General features: G+C 40.7%; 2 protein-coding genes across 2 annotated transcripts; both read left to right on the top strand.

The window, feature by feature from the left end:
• Positions 1 to 5476: 5476 nt before the first annotated feature.
• On the top strand, positions 5477 to 7210 carry LOC113134553 (tripartite motif-containing protein 16-like). The gene has a single exon (XM_026313995.1). The coding sequence runs from the start codon at positions 5517 to 5519 to the stop codon at positions 7185 to 7187; it is 1671 nt and encodes a 556-aa protein (XP_026169780.1). The 5' UTR covers positions 5477 to 5516; the 3' UTR covers positions 7188 to 7210.
• A 4299-nt stretch (positions 7211 to 11509) lies between these two features.
• Positions 11510 to 13633, top strand: LOC113134556 (tripartite motif-containing protein 16-like). The gene has a single exon (XM_026313999.1). It carries the CDS (start codon positions 11585 to 11587, stop codon positions 13232 to 13234), a length of 1650 nt encoding a protein of 549 aa, XP_026169784.1. The 5' UTR covers positions 11510 to 11584; the 3' UTR covers positions 13235 to 13633.
• The last annotated feature ends 861 nt before the right edge of the window (positions 13634 to 14494 follow it).

Here is a 14494-nt window from a genome sequence, read left to right on the forward strand (position 1 = left end):
TAGCCAGTCGCACATTTTCACACCTGTAGAAGCAACATATTGAGCATTAAACCATACAGGGTTACTAAATAATTCGATTTAAAAATGCATCAATCACCTCTGGACATTATTGGCAGAAGGAAACACTCCGGCTCTGAGTTTGAATGACTGTGTAACAGTAATAATAATCAGATTGACAAACCTGTGATATATTTTCATTATACTTGATATACACTACTTTTTTTAAATGGTTGGGTGAGACCAGGTGTCATTTTTTTAGGAACTGTATACCTGTGTTGATGAAATGTACTAGCCCAAAAGGTTTTCTAGTTATTGGTCTGATTATGCCTCATGCACAGGCAGCTCAGGGCCAGTGGAAGAGGGGACAGAAATCGTATTTGCAGTTGGAGGTCAACAGTATCATTATGGTGTATGAGGAAGATGCTTACAAGTGGCAGCATAATATTCAGTTCTCATAATTCATTTCAGTTCCCTTAACTGCATCCAGCTTTTCTCATTTGTGTCTTTTTTTTCTGAAACATTACAACCTCCAGGTCAATCGAGGAGCGAGGAAGGATCAATTAAAGACTCATGACGTACCTGCTGAAGCATCAGCTGAGACACACTATCAGTGTCCCCAGGCAACAAGGCGTGAACATGGGTTCCAACGTAAAGGTAGAGTCTAATGATACCCCCCTCAGCAGTAGGTGGCAGTAGTGAGTCTCTTCATAGTTTGACAACCATCAGAAATAAAAGAACAAAAAGCAGACATGTTGGAGGAAATCAGACTCAGGCTGCACCTGCAGATCTCATTAGATTCAAAACACAAACCGATGATGATGATATTTCGTTCAGTGTCCAGTAAAATATCCTCAACCGTGGCTTTAAAATGATACAGACTACAGCAGGTAGTGTTCTGTCTGTGACACCTAATGGGAAAAGACAATAAAACTGGATTTTGAGGGATGAAAACCTCAGAACACAAAGAAAACCATTAAAAATACATAACGTCATTTAATACTAGACCTTCTGTGCCAAATTGAACTTTTCACTGTTTTGCATCTGAATGGCCACTTTGCATAATCCTGCTGTGTAATTTCAGTCACCTTTCTCAAACTTTGTCTGTGACATCTGAGCTCAGATTCAAATCATCCGCCCTGGTTTCCTAACCAGCATCATTTTATTTCACATTTCATTGCGTCAACCCTCCTCTTTGGCTTTTATTGTGCTTTGATCCTCTTGGTTTCGAGTCACTGATTTTGTCTTCACAGGATTAGCGAGATGCAGTACCTCTTTGTTTATCCCCAGGTGTGCATGGATCGTGTCGAGCCCCTGGGATTCACATTTATTGTGATCCCCAAAGCTGCACGGCTGCGTTCCTGTACAATTATCCACAGTTTCTTACCACATGCTTTCAATCATCGTGTGCCTTAAGTACATCACACAGCAGAGGGAGAGGAGGAATGAAGTGAAGGCAGCTAAAACTCTTTCTCATTTACTAGACTTTCCTTTGGAGGATTATTCTAATCTGCTGCTGAGGAAGTGTCAGGGATTTGGCTAAAAATCATGTACATGCATGTACAAGAGTGCTGAAGTGACTCAAGTCAAAAGAAATGAATTCTTGTGTATGTTATATCTCTCTATCTTACTGTGTACCCAGTGCAAGTAGGTGAGCCGTGGTGTTGGTAGACAGCTTTAATACAAATCACAGTTTTTTCCTAAACCAAACCAATTAGATTTAATGTCTAAACCTAATGGAGTAGTTTTAGTGTAAACATAACCATACTTTCTATGTGTTTCCAGTTGAAATGCTAAGCTAAGCTAATCACAGGCTCCAGCACCATATTTGGCCACGGCTTCATTAGAAGTCTTTGTTGGATCTCTGCTCTAATTAGCTGCCGTACTCCTCAGTATAGTGACAAGCTTCACCCCTAAGGCTCGAAAGGACCAGAGGCAAACTGGTGGGTGGAGTTCCTGTACTTTAATACTCTTTAAGCTTTCAGTTTTGAAAAACATGCTTTAATTGTCCTGAGCTGAACTTGCTCCTGGTAACTGTGTAATAAATAAAGCATGCAAAAACTCTGAACTTAGTAACGAGTTTGAATAGATTTGACGTAAAGTGGATGAAAGAGACTTGGAAATACCTTTTTGGAGTGTACCCACATGCTACAAAGAAGAACCTGCAGCTTTCTGATACGTGCATCCATGAGAGAGAAAGAAAAAATAGCAAAAATAACCCCATGTCTAACATCTCCTCCTGCTGTTTTCAGACATCCAAACTGTTAAGGTGAGATAAAGTAGAAGGGAGGCTTTAGTATCATGCAGACACAACAGAAAAGCTATTAGTGCGTCTGATGAAAAACAGATAGATTGTACTGTATTTCAGCCCGTGGCTAAGATCCCACAGGGCAGGGAGAATGAAGTGCTCTCCAAATGAGCTCAACATCCCAGCAAATAGGACACAGCAGCTTCCCTGTGCGCTCCTCAGGCCAAACATTGCGCTGTACATTAGATCTATCTCACTGTTCGTTTGTAAAGCTCTGCTGCTGCCGCCCGCGGGCTCGCTCTCTGCAGCTTCTCCACTCAGGTTTGCTGGCGAGGAGGATTTGGCTGCATGTACAGGATAAACGAAGGCATATTGTTGTATCGTCTGGAAATTTCTGTCATGTTGCAGAATTTGCATATTTATGTTTTTCTCTCTGTCTCCTTGACTCTTTCTTCTTTTCAGGCCAAACTTTCTTTACCCGTTTGCACACACACACACACACACACACACACACACAGTATTGCATATTTCTATCACATGGCTTATGTCACATTATTGTGATGGTATATGTTTCTGTAGAAAAACAGGACAACCCTAGTGAAGGTTTGTGCAGTGTTGTGTACAATGCTGCTGTCTGCCTCGGTGTCAGTTCCCCTGCTGCCAAAGTGAGACTACTTTGAATTGTACACATAGTGTGTTTAATTTAATTTTACACTAAGGGGGGGACAGATGGTGCAGGGTCGAAGCACCATTTAAAAACACTTTGTGGTTCAATGGGCTGTGGATTCCAACAGAAACAAGTGTATTTGTGGGTGGGAGGCCAGTGAGGGGCTATGTTCTCGCCCTGGTCTGTGGAGAGCCCTGCCTCCTAGTAAATATGTTTACGTTCAGGTAATTTGCAGCAGCAGAAATATTAATTACTGTAAAGTTAACCGTAGCTTTGTTGGCTAAACCACAGGAGGGGGGTGCTGGCACGCTCATGTCTGTGCCTTTTTTATTTCTAACAGTAACAGATTATGTGGCTTCATGTTTTGTCAGTAGTGTCAGTAGGTGCTTTCAGACCACACAGTTAAAGGGAGTGTGGAGCTGCCCTGATATTTACTTCCCTACAGCAGGAACACTGAAATGACACGAGCCAACAGATAACGTTACCAAACAGGATTTTACTTTTGCGATAATGTGTTTTATTAAAAAGAAGAGCCACATTTCATACTTAGATTTTTTCCTTTTCTTTCCACCTGATGTTCAGTTCTTCTTCTCCTCCCAATTGTCCTGGTTTAAGGCACTGGATGCTCTTACGTTATGGAAAGACATTTTTACCAGCTGCTAAATGAATGTACTGATACTTTCTTGGTTGCTTCTTCTCTCCTTCTGTGCCACATCGACATCTGATTGTACGTGTGCGTTAGTTGTATTGTTTTTGAGAGCGACTGTGCAGTCAGCCACCCTGGTCACGCTCCAGTGAAGTGGCAGGGAGTTTCATCTCGCTGTGAATAACGATCATACCATGATTAAGTTGATTAGATTTCATGAATATTTGAAAGGAGAACAAAATTGCAGATTAAATATTTACTGGTGGGTTCCTTCCTGACAGACTGGGAGATCATGTCTCCCAAATGGTTTACAGTACAGTACTGCAAGGTCTTCATGTCCAGTATCATAGAACTGTAATTATATGTTTATCAGGTTTATTATTGTCAGTTTGAATCCGTTTTCTTTAAGTAGACAGTCATTATATGTGACTGTGAATCTACTGTGGGTTATAACTATAATTCTAATAAAGACAATAGGCCAAAGGTGGAAACTCTGACTTGACCTTTCACTGATTTTAGCCTATATTTGTTGACTTTTTGGAAACTGGCAGCTGGATTAGTTATGAGCAGTCCCTGTTTCCACTGTGTGTGCATGGATGCATAAACACCAGTCATTGTATTTCTTTGATAATGAAAAAATCTACAGTCAGGGATAATGTCAGGCAGACTCTGCTTGAATAAGGAATTCCTTTTTCCTAAGAGGTTTATGAACATTTACAGTGTTCAACATGTATTTTGTCCCATGACACAAGCTGAATTTTATATATGCATTTACATGACTTTCTACCTATAAAAGGAAGCATTAAAAACAAGTATGTGGTAGATCCCAAGCCTAAAAATCAAACCCTCAAACACTCAATACTGCCCTCTCTCTGGTCATATAGTGAAAACAAGACATCTATAAGAACATACCGAGAAAGAAATGACGTCTGCCTAAAGATACTAATTCTAACACCTGGTAAATTAGTTCAATTAATCAATTTTAGCTATTTCATGAATTATTTGTCTCAATCTCTAACAATGTACTTCATTATTTTCCACCACTGCATATAAAGTATCATCAGATTTACTGGGATAAACAGGATTTCTTAGACAATTACTAAGAATGCTTTAATAATCTCCTAAATGCTGTTGTCTGTGTCTTCCTGCACAGTTTGCAGTGAAACCTAAACTCTTGGAAGCTGCTTGATAGGAAACATGGTACACTGGCGTCTCCAGGTGGCAGAAAGAGGAAACTGAGAGGTTCAGCTTCAAAATGACGTAAACAGTAGGGATGGAAACATTGTCAAATACTTTATTATGATTTAGTTATTAGATTCACTAAATGGCATCAGGTCCTCTGTTGTTAAATCTGCTCAAGATCACCATAAAGAGACACAAACTGTTGTTCTCATGTCATTGCAGACTGTCTGATAAAATATCTTCTTATGAGCAGCTGGTGCGTAGAACAAAGTTTATAAAAATGATTGTAATTACAGATGAAAGTCACTCTGCTTTTTAACTTTAACCTCCAAAAAAAAAAGTACAGTTGGTAAAAACAATAAAGAAGACATACTGTATGTCTACATACACTTTTAATTACATTAGTGGTAGAAAATCTTCTCTGTCTTTGATTCTTTTTCTTTTTTGCATCCAGTGAATATCCTGAAGCTGAACCACACAGTGACCACCAGCTCCCCCTATACTATTGAAACGGTTTCTCTCTCAGACCAATTCTGTTTCTGGAATGAGGCTCAGCCTGATAACCCTCCCTCTGCTCTCACACACAGCAGCTCCAGTCTGTCCACATATTTCCTTGTTTTCTCCAGATCTACAGTTTGATGATGGGTGTAACCAACATGAGGGGAGGTGCAGGATCTGACAGACCACATTCACTGTACATGTTCTTTAGATCACAGCTCAATCTAGTTTCATTTATGACTAAGTGAAACTCCAAGTCATTACCACTGAGAGGTGAAATGGCACAGAAAGGAGCTCAGCTGGACCAGGAAACCTTTTCTTGTTCGATCTGTCTGAATCTACTGAAGGATCCGGTGACTGTTCCCTGTGGACACAGCTACTGCATGACCTGTATTAAAACTCACTGGGATGAAGAGGATGAGAAGAATATCTACAGCTGCCCTCAGTGTAGGCAGACCTTCATACCGAGGCCTGTCCTGGTGAAAAACATCATGTTAGCAGCTTTAGTGGAGCAGCTGAAGAAGACTGGACTCCAAGCTGCTCCTGCTGATCACTGCTATGCTGGACCTGAAGATGTGGCCTGTGATGTCTGCACTGGGAGAAAACTGAAAGCCCTCAAGTCCTGTCTGGTGTGTCTGGTGTCTTACTGTGAGAAACACCTCCAGCCTCATTATGATGTAGCTCAGTTAAAGAGACACAAGCTGGTGGAGCCCTGCGAGAAGCTCCAGGACAACATCTGCTCTCATCACGATGAGGTGATGAAGATGTTCTGCCGCACTGATCAGCAGTGTATCTGTTATCTCTGCCCTGTGGAGGAACATAAAGGCCACGACACAGTCTCAGCTGCAGCAGAAAGGACTGAGAGGCAGAGAGAGCTCGAGGGGAGTCGACAGAAAATCCAGCAGAGAATCCAGGACAGAGAGAAAGATGTGAAGGTGCTTCAGCAGGAGCTGGAGACCATCAATGGCTCTGCTGATAAAGCAGTGGAGGACAGTGAGAAGATCTTCACTGAGCTGATCAGTCTCCTGGAGAAAAGACGCTCTGATGTGAAGCAGCAGATCAGATCCCAGCAGGAAACTGAAGTGAGTCGAGTCAAAGAGCTTCAGGAGAAGCTGGAGCAGGAGATCACTGAGCTGAAGAGGAAAGACGCTGATCTGAAGCAGCTCTCACACACAGAGGATCACAACTATTTTCTAGAAAATTACTTCTTGCTGTCAAGTTTTAATGAGTCTATAGAGTTACCCAGCACTAATATCTGTCCTCTCTTTTACTTTGAGGGCGTGACAGCAGCTGTGTCAGAGCTCAGAGATAAACTACAGGACATTCTGAGGGAGAAATGGCCAAAGATTTTGCAGACACTGACTATAGTGGATGTTTTACTGTCACAACCAGAGCCCAAGACCAGAGCTGGATTCTTAAAATATTCACAGGAAATCACACTGGATCCAAACACAGCACACAGACGTCTGTTATTATCTGAGGGGAACAGAAAAGCAACATTAATGTTGGTAGGACAATATTATCCCAATCCTTGGCACCCAGACAGATTTACTGATGAGCATCAGGTCCTGAGTGGAGAGAGTCTGAATAGACGTTGTTACTGGGAGGTGGAAAAAGGGGAGGGAGGAGTTTCAGTAGTGGTTGCATACAAAGACAGTGACAGTGTACATGAAAAATTTGGAGATAATAACAAGTCCTGGGCCTTTGGTTTTTATAAACATCGTTATGAATTCAGACATAACAACATCATCACTCCAGTGTCAGGTCCTCGGTCCTCCAGAGTAGGAGTGTACCTGGATCACAGAGCAGGTATTCTGTCCTTCTACTGCGCCTCTGAAACCATGACTCTCCTCCACAGAGTCCAGACCACATTCACTCAGCCTCTCTATGCTGGACTTTATCTGAATGGTCCCGTTGAAAATACTGCTGAGATATGTTCACTTAATTAGTCTAGGGTTTACTATGCTGAATAGAAAATGTGAGTCTTTTTTTTCAGCTTCAGTTTTCATTTTGTCCCTAGTGTTGATTTCAAATATGAGCTCAGCTCATTGGTGTCTTTTATTTACTTTACTATGGACGCCTTTGACTACTAATATAAAACTACACTTTAACCATAAGAATTTGATAAAGTTTAAGAAAACAGCCCAGTTTTTATCAGCTGAAAAAAAAATCTAACTTCTAGAAATCTAAGCTTAGGATTTATAGCATTAACAACTTAAAAACTGAAACAGTCAAGCAATTTACTGAAGTAAAGATATTATTATCATTGTTTTAAAATATTTTATTGCCATACTGTTAGGAAAGGCTATAATCAGTGTATAATCTGATTTTTATTTCTATTTCATCCATTGTGTTGTATTTTATCATGCAATAGATATGAATTCCTCCAACAGAGGTCGCTCTTTACATACAATTCCTATACTGGATCACTAAAAGCATGTGGACACTTCACAACTCTTTTGTCATTTTTTATTGGTAATTCATTTATTATATTTAATTGTAGTTTTATTACCATTGTTAACAAATATGCAGCAGACTATAAATATTTCTAACAGTAATCACATGTGGGATGTAGTGTGAGGGGAAATCTAAATACCTGTTGTGGGGTATGTTTAACAATGCTAACAAACCCATGAATGAAGTTGTTAATGTATTTTTTAAATTAGACATCACTTTGTAAAAATAGCTGTTTGACATTTTGAATCATCAAACAAAAAATGCAAATGTTTTTTTGTTAACATCCTCTCATCTGTTCTTACCCTAACAAATACAGTTTATTATGTTTCTCTATAATTGATCTATATTACTTAAATTTTGATCTTCCTGATTTGATGATTGAAGAGATTCTTTTTCATTAACATAAATGATGCTGTGGTTATCGTAACTTGTTATCTTTCATGCTGTGGGGAATAAACATTTGACTGAGAACTGAGATGTGATAAAGAGCAATGAAAATCATGTGAAGATAAAGACTTAGGCATTAAAACACATCTTAGTACATAAGCGACAGTATTTTATTTTCCTCCTTTTGATCCAGAATACAATCAGTACACTCCAGCTTGGTACTGTACCTTCCTGCAGTTAATATACTTTTTGTGTTGTCATTCAAAGAGCCAGTTAAACATACTGCTTGTTTTTAAGGCACTGAATAGTGTAAGGTCTAAATATACTTATGTTCTGGTGCTGCCTTATGAATCTTTGGGACCTCTTAGGTGATTTGGGACAGTTTTACTCAGTCTCCAAGGTCAAAACACAACATTGACAAATGATGCTCACTCTTTGTGCACTCCATAACACCGCACAGGCACCAAATTAGCAGAAAGCTTTACATCTAATTGTACCTTTTATCAAATCCACTTGAGGCTCTTAGCGTTACATATTTTGATTTTGTTTCATTTAAACGTATTTTGTTTTGTAACGTAATGTGTTTAGCTTGTGTGTGTTTAATATTTTGTCCTAATATTTTTGCTGAAAGGGCCAGACAACTAAATATGACATGTAATAAATAAATAAAATAAAAATGACAATTAAATAATTACCCGGCTCATCCAGATGTTTTGCCAGTTTGGTTTTTAGCATAAACACCTTTTTTTCGGTTCTGTTTCCATCCCCGGTCCGGTCAGACTGGGGGTTGAAACCCGGGGATGAAGGTTTAAAGGTCGTGTTGTGTCTTCAGAGTCAGGTCAGCGAAGCGTTGCGTCGCCTTTGTTGTTGAATGTTAGCGGATTAGCTAACGGCTAAATTAGCGGCTTAGCAAGCGGTTCAGCTAACGGCTAAATTAGCGGCTTAGCAAGCGGTTCAGCTAACGGCTAAATTAGCGGCCTAGCTAGCGGTTTAGCTAACGGCTAAATTAGCGGTTTAGCTAACGGCTAAATTAGCGGCTTAGCAAGCGGTTTAGCTAACGGCTAAATTAGCGGTTTAGCTAACGTTAAATTAGCGGCCTAGCTAGCGGTTTAGCTAACGGCTAAATTAGCGGCTTAGCAAGCGGTTTAGCTAACGTTAAATTAGCGGCCTAGCTAGCAGTTTAGCCAACGGCTAAGATAGCGAAGTAGCTAACATTTTATTTAAAAAACAAAACAAAAAAAAAAAACAGGTGTTAAACTGATATTTAGCCCAACATACTACATGTCTCAAATCTTTTTTGTCTGTTAAATGTTATTTATTATATCTAATCATTAACATTGATGTTAGCAAACGACGATTAAATGTTAGCTAGCTTAGTTCTTAACATTACTTGTGCTAACGGTATCTTGCTAACTTAACGTTAGTTTAACGGGAAATTTAGCCGTTTAATTTAACCGTTATTGTCCGTTAGGCATACCGAGTTAATCACTATGGAGCAAGGAGTCACAGATGTTTTCAGGTCTGGGAGATATGTTATGTCCAATAAGTTAGCCGGCCCTGGTCTCAGTAGCTGTCCCAAAGCTGTGGAACAGTCTACCTTTGAACATCAGAGCTTCTCCATCATTATATGCTTTTAAATCTAGCTTAAAGACCTATTTTAATTCTTTAGCATTCGAACGATGCTGTGTGTGTATTTGGAATAAACTGGTGTTAGATTGGTGTTTAGTGAAATTACATTTTATTTGTTTCTGATACTTGTTTTATAATCTTCGGCTTAGCTAGCGGCTAAGTTAGCGGCTTAGCTAGTGGCTAGCCGCTTATTTTTCGTCGTGTTGGACACTGGTGTGCCTGAAAAGTACAGCGATAATTGTTTTTGAGAGCGACTGTGCAGTCAGCCACCCTGGTCACGCTCCAGTGAAGTGGCATGGAGTTTCATCTCGCTGTGAATAACGATCTGGGAGATCATATCTCCCAAATGGTTTACAGTACAGTACTGCAAGGTCTTCATGTCCAGTATCATAGAACTGTGATTATATGTTTATCAGGTTTACTATTGTCAGTTTTAATCCGTTTTCTTTAAGTAGATAGTAATTTAGTGGTTTATGAACATTTCCAGTATTCAACATGTGCATATGTACAATGTACCATTGTCCTTGTCATGAACCATGTTCTGGCTTCCTGTCTAGACTTTTATTTTTGGTTTCTATTTCCTGTGACCCCTGTTTTGGTCCCCGGTAGCTTTATGTTTATCTTTGATTAGTTTCACCTGTTTCTACTTGTGCCCCCTGGTTTCTCTCCCTCCTTTGTGTGTATGTATTTTCCGTAGGCAACTAGGTCCTGTTGCCTCCTCGTTGTGGGAGCCAGTTGTGTTACTGGTCATCACTCCTTTATCCTGGCTCACCACCAGCTGTGCTTCCATTCCCTGGTCTTGAGTCATCCCATTCACCATGAGTCTAACAATTATCCCTGGGCCATCAGGGTTTCCATGTTTATCTTTCTCAGTGCCTTCAGGATCTTCTCCTAGTTCCAGCATTCTCCTGTGCCTTCCATGAACGTGACTGGAGTCAGTCTTCACTAGTCACCAGCTCTGCACAGCCTCAGATATTCGGTAATTATATTCTGCCTCTGGAGAAACCTTGAAGAAATATAACGTATGTTCATCAGCGCTACACAGAGACTTACCTGTATTTCATTATTTCCCTGGCAGTTCTGCATAAAGCCTTACCTGTGCTATATTACTGTCCTGCAGTGTTGGACTACGAACTTACTTGTGCTTCATTATTGGTCTGGCAACACTGTGTAAAGACCTCACGTCTCAGTTAGATGTAGTAGAAACAAAGTAGTAAGCAGCTTTCACTGAAGAGAAACTGCCAGAAATGTAAAAATACCAAGTGAAAAACATACTAAATATATCTATGAGACCTTTAACATTTAGAATGAAAGTTTTGTGCTTTGGGTTTGACTGTGCTGAAACTTCTCTTTATGTTCAGCACTTCAGCTGGCACAGAAAAGGATTTGTGCCCCTTCATGTCATTGCAGACTTTCTGACAAAATATTTTCTGATGAGCAGCTGGTGCCTAGAATGAAGTTCATCAAAATTATTGTAATTACAAATTATATTACAATAGTAATTAAAGTAAAGTAATAGTAATAAAAGTAATTACAAATGAAATTAAATTACAAATGCTTTCATATTTTCTAGTTCAGGACGAATCCCACAGTGACCAGCAGCTCCTCCTACACTGAAAAGTGCTAAACACACAGTTTCTCTCTCAGGCTGCGTCTCTTCCTGAAATACGTCAGAATCTGATAATCTGCCCTCCCTTCCTTGTTCCCTCCCCTTCAGATCTACAGTTTGAAAATGGGTGTAACCAACTTGTGGGAAGGTGCAGGAGCTGACAGACCACATTCACTGTACAAACACATGTTGTTTAGATCACACCTCAAACTAGTTTCATTTATGACTAAGTGAAACTCCCAGTCATTACCACTGAGAGGTGAAATGGCACAGAAAGGAGCTCAGCTGGACCAGGAAACCTTTTCTTGTTCGATCTGTCTGGATCTACTGAAGGATCCGGTGGCTGTTCCCTGTGGACATAGCTACTGCATGACCTGTATTAAAGCTCACTGGGATGAAGAGGATGAGAAGAATATCTACAGCTGCCCTCAGTGTAGGCAGACCTTCATACCGAGGCCTGTCCTAGGGAAAAACACCATGTTAGCAGCTTTAGTGGAGCAGCTGAAGAAGACTGGACTCCAAGCTGCTCCTGCTGATCACTGCTCTGCTGGACCTGAAGATGTGGCCTGTGATTTCTGCAGTGGGAGAAAACTGAAAGCCCTCAAGTCCTGTCTGGTGTGTCTGGTGTCTTACTGTGAGAAACACCTCCAGCCTCATTATGATGTAGCTCAGTTAAAGAGACACAAGCTGGTGGAGCCCTGCAAGAAGCTCCAGGACAACATCTGCTCTCGTCATGATGAGGTGATGAAGATGTTCTGCCGCACTGATCAGCAGTGTATCTGTTATCTCTGCTCTGTGGACGAACATAAAGGCCACGACACAGTCTCAGCTGCAGCAGAAAGGACTGAGAGGCAGAGAGAGCTCGAGGGGAAAATCCAGCAGAGAATCCAGGACAGAGAGAAAGCTGTGAAGGTGCTTCAGCAGCAGCTGGAGACCATCAATGGCTCTGCTGATAAAGCAGTGGAGGACAGTGAGAAGATCTTCACTGAGATGATCCGTCTCCTGGAGAAAAGACGCTCTGATGTGAAGCAGCAGATCAGATCCCAGCAGGAAACTGAAGTGAGTCGAGTCAAAGAGCTTCAGGAGAAGCTGGAGCAGGAGATCACTGAGCTGAAGAGGAAAGACGCTGATCTGAAGCAGCTCTCACACACAGAGGATCACAACCAGTTTCTACAGAACTACCCCTCAGTGTCAGCTCTCAGTGAACCTACAGACTCATCCAGCATCAATATCCGTCCTCTGTTCTACTTTGAGGACGTGACAGCAGCTGTGTCAGAGCTCAGAGATAAACTACAGGATATTCTGAGGGAGAAATGGACAAACATCTCACTGGCTCTGAAAGGGGTGTATGTTTTACTGCCACAACCCATGACCAGAGCTGGATTCTTACAATATTCACAGAAAATCACACTGGATCCAAACACAGCACACACACGTCTGTTATTATCTGAGGGGAACAGAAAAGCAACAATGATGAGTGAAGAACAGTCTTATTCCAGTCATCCAGACAGACTGACTCATTCTTATCAGGTCCTGAGTAGAGAGAGTCTGACTAGACGTTGTTACTGGGAGGTGGAAAAAGGGGAGGGAGGAGTTTCAGTAGTGGTTGCATACAAAGACAGTGACAGTGTACATGAAAAATTTGGAGATAATAACAAGTCCTGGGCCTTTGGTTTTTATAAACATCGTTATGAATTCAGACATGACAACGTCATCACTCCAGTGTCAGGTCCTCGGTCCTCCAGAGTAGGAGTGTACCTGGATCACAGAGCAGGTATTCTGTCCTTCTACAGCATATCTGACACCATGACTCTCCTCCACAGAGTCCAGACCACATTCATTCTGCCTCTTTATGCTGGACTTCATATTAACGGTCCTCTTGAAAATAGTGCTGAGATATGTTCACTTAATTAAGCTAGGGTTTACTTTGCTGAACAGAAAATATGTGATCCTGTTTTTTTCAGATTCAGTTTTCATTTTGTCCCTAGTGTTGTATTTTATCGTGTAACATATATTAATTCCTCCAACAGAGGTCGCTCTTTACATACAATTCCCATATTGAATCACTAAAAGCATGTGGACACTTCTCCACAACAACTCGTTTGTCATCAGCAGAAAACTTTACATCTAATTGTACCTTTTATTAAATTCAATTTGGGCTCTTACAATTTTCCGTTTTAATCCATTTAAGCGTATTTAGTTTTGTAGCCCTTGTTTGTGTTTTGACACTAGCTTGTGTGTTTTTAATATTTTGTCCTGATATTTTGCTGAAAGGTGCCAGACGTAAAAAAAAAAAAAAAAAAAAAAAAAAAAGGAAAATGAAAAATTACACAGCTCGTCGAGATGTGTTGCAGGTGAGATTTTTAGCATTAACGCTTATTTTGGTTCTGTTTCCACCACCGGTCCGGTCAGACTGGGGGTTTAAATGTCATGGTGTCTTTTCAGAGAGTCAGGTCAGCGAAGGCTAGCGGCTTAGCTAACGGCTAAATTAGCGAATTAGCTAGCGGTTTAGATAGCGGCTAATATGGCGGTTTAGCTAACGGCTTAGCTAGCGGATAAGCTAGCTTCTTAGCTAATGGCTAAGTTAGCCGGCCCCGGTCTCAGTAGCTACCCCAAAGCTGTGGAACAGTCTACCTTTGAACATCAGAGCTTCTCCATCATTAGATGCTTTTAAATCTAGCTTAAAGACCTATTTTCATTCTTTAGCATTCGAACGATGCTGTTTGTGTATTTGGAATAAACTGGTGTTAGATTGGTGTCTAGTGAAATTACATTTTATTTGTTTCTGATACTTGTTTTATAATCCTCAGTTTAGCTAGCGGCTAAGTTAGCGGCTTAGCTAGTGGCTAAGTTAGCGGCGTGGCTAGTGGCCAGCCGTTTATTTTTCGTCGTGTTGGACACTGGTGTGGCTGAAAAGTACAGCCATAAGTTGTTTTTGAGAGTGACTGTGCAGTCAGCCACCCTGGTCACGCTCCAGTGAAGTGGCAGGGAGTTTCATCTTGCTGTGAATAACGATGATTAAGTTGATTAGATTTCATGAATATTTGAAAGTCGAACAAAATTGCAGATTAAATATTTACTGGTGGGTTCCTTCCTGACAGACTGGGAGATCATATCTCCCAAATGGTTTACAGTACAGTACTGCAAGGTCTTCATGTCCAATATCATAGAACT

The sequence above is a fragment of the Mastacembelus armatus genome, chromosome 17 (genome assembly GCF_900324485.2).
Source record: "Mastacembelus armatus chromosome 17, fMasArm1.2, whole genome shotgun sequence".
Taxonomy (NCBI): domain Eukaryota; kingdom Metazoa; phylum Chordata; class Actinopteri; order Synbranchiformes; family Mastacembelidae; genus Mastacembelus; species Mastacembelus armatus.

What these genes read in the sequence shown, in the direction of transcription:
- LOC113134556 (XM_026313999.1), top strand. Translation starts at nt 11,585, where the DNA reads ATGGCACAGAAAGGAGCTCAGCTGGACCAGGAAACCTTTTCTTGTTCG.
- LOC113134553 (XM_026313995.1), top strand. Translation starts at nt 5,517, where the DNA reads ATGGCACAGAAAGGAGCTCAGCTGGACCAGGAAACCTTTTCTTGTTCG.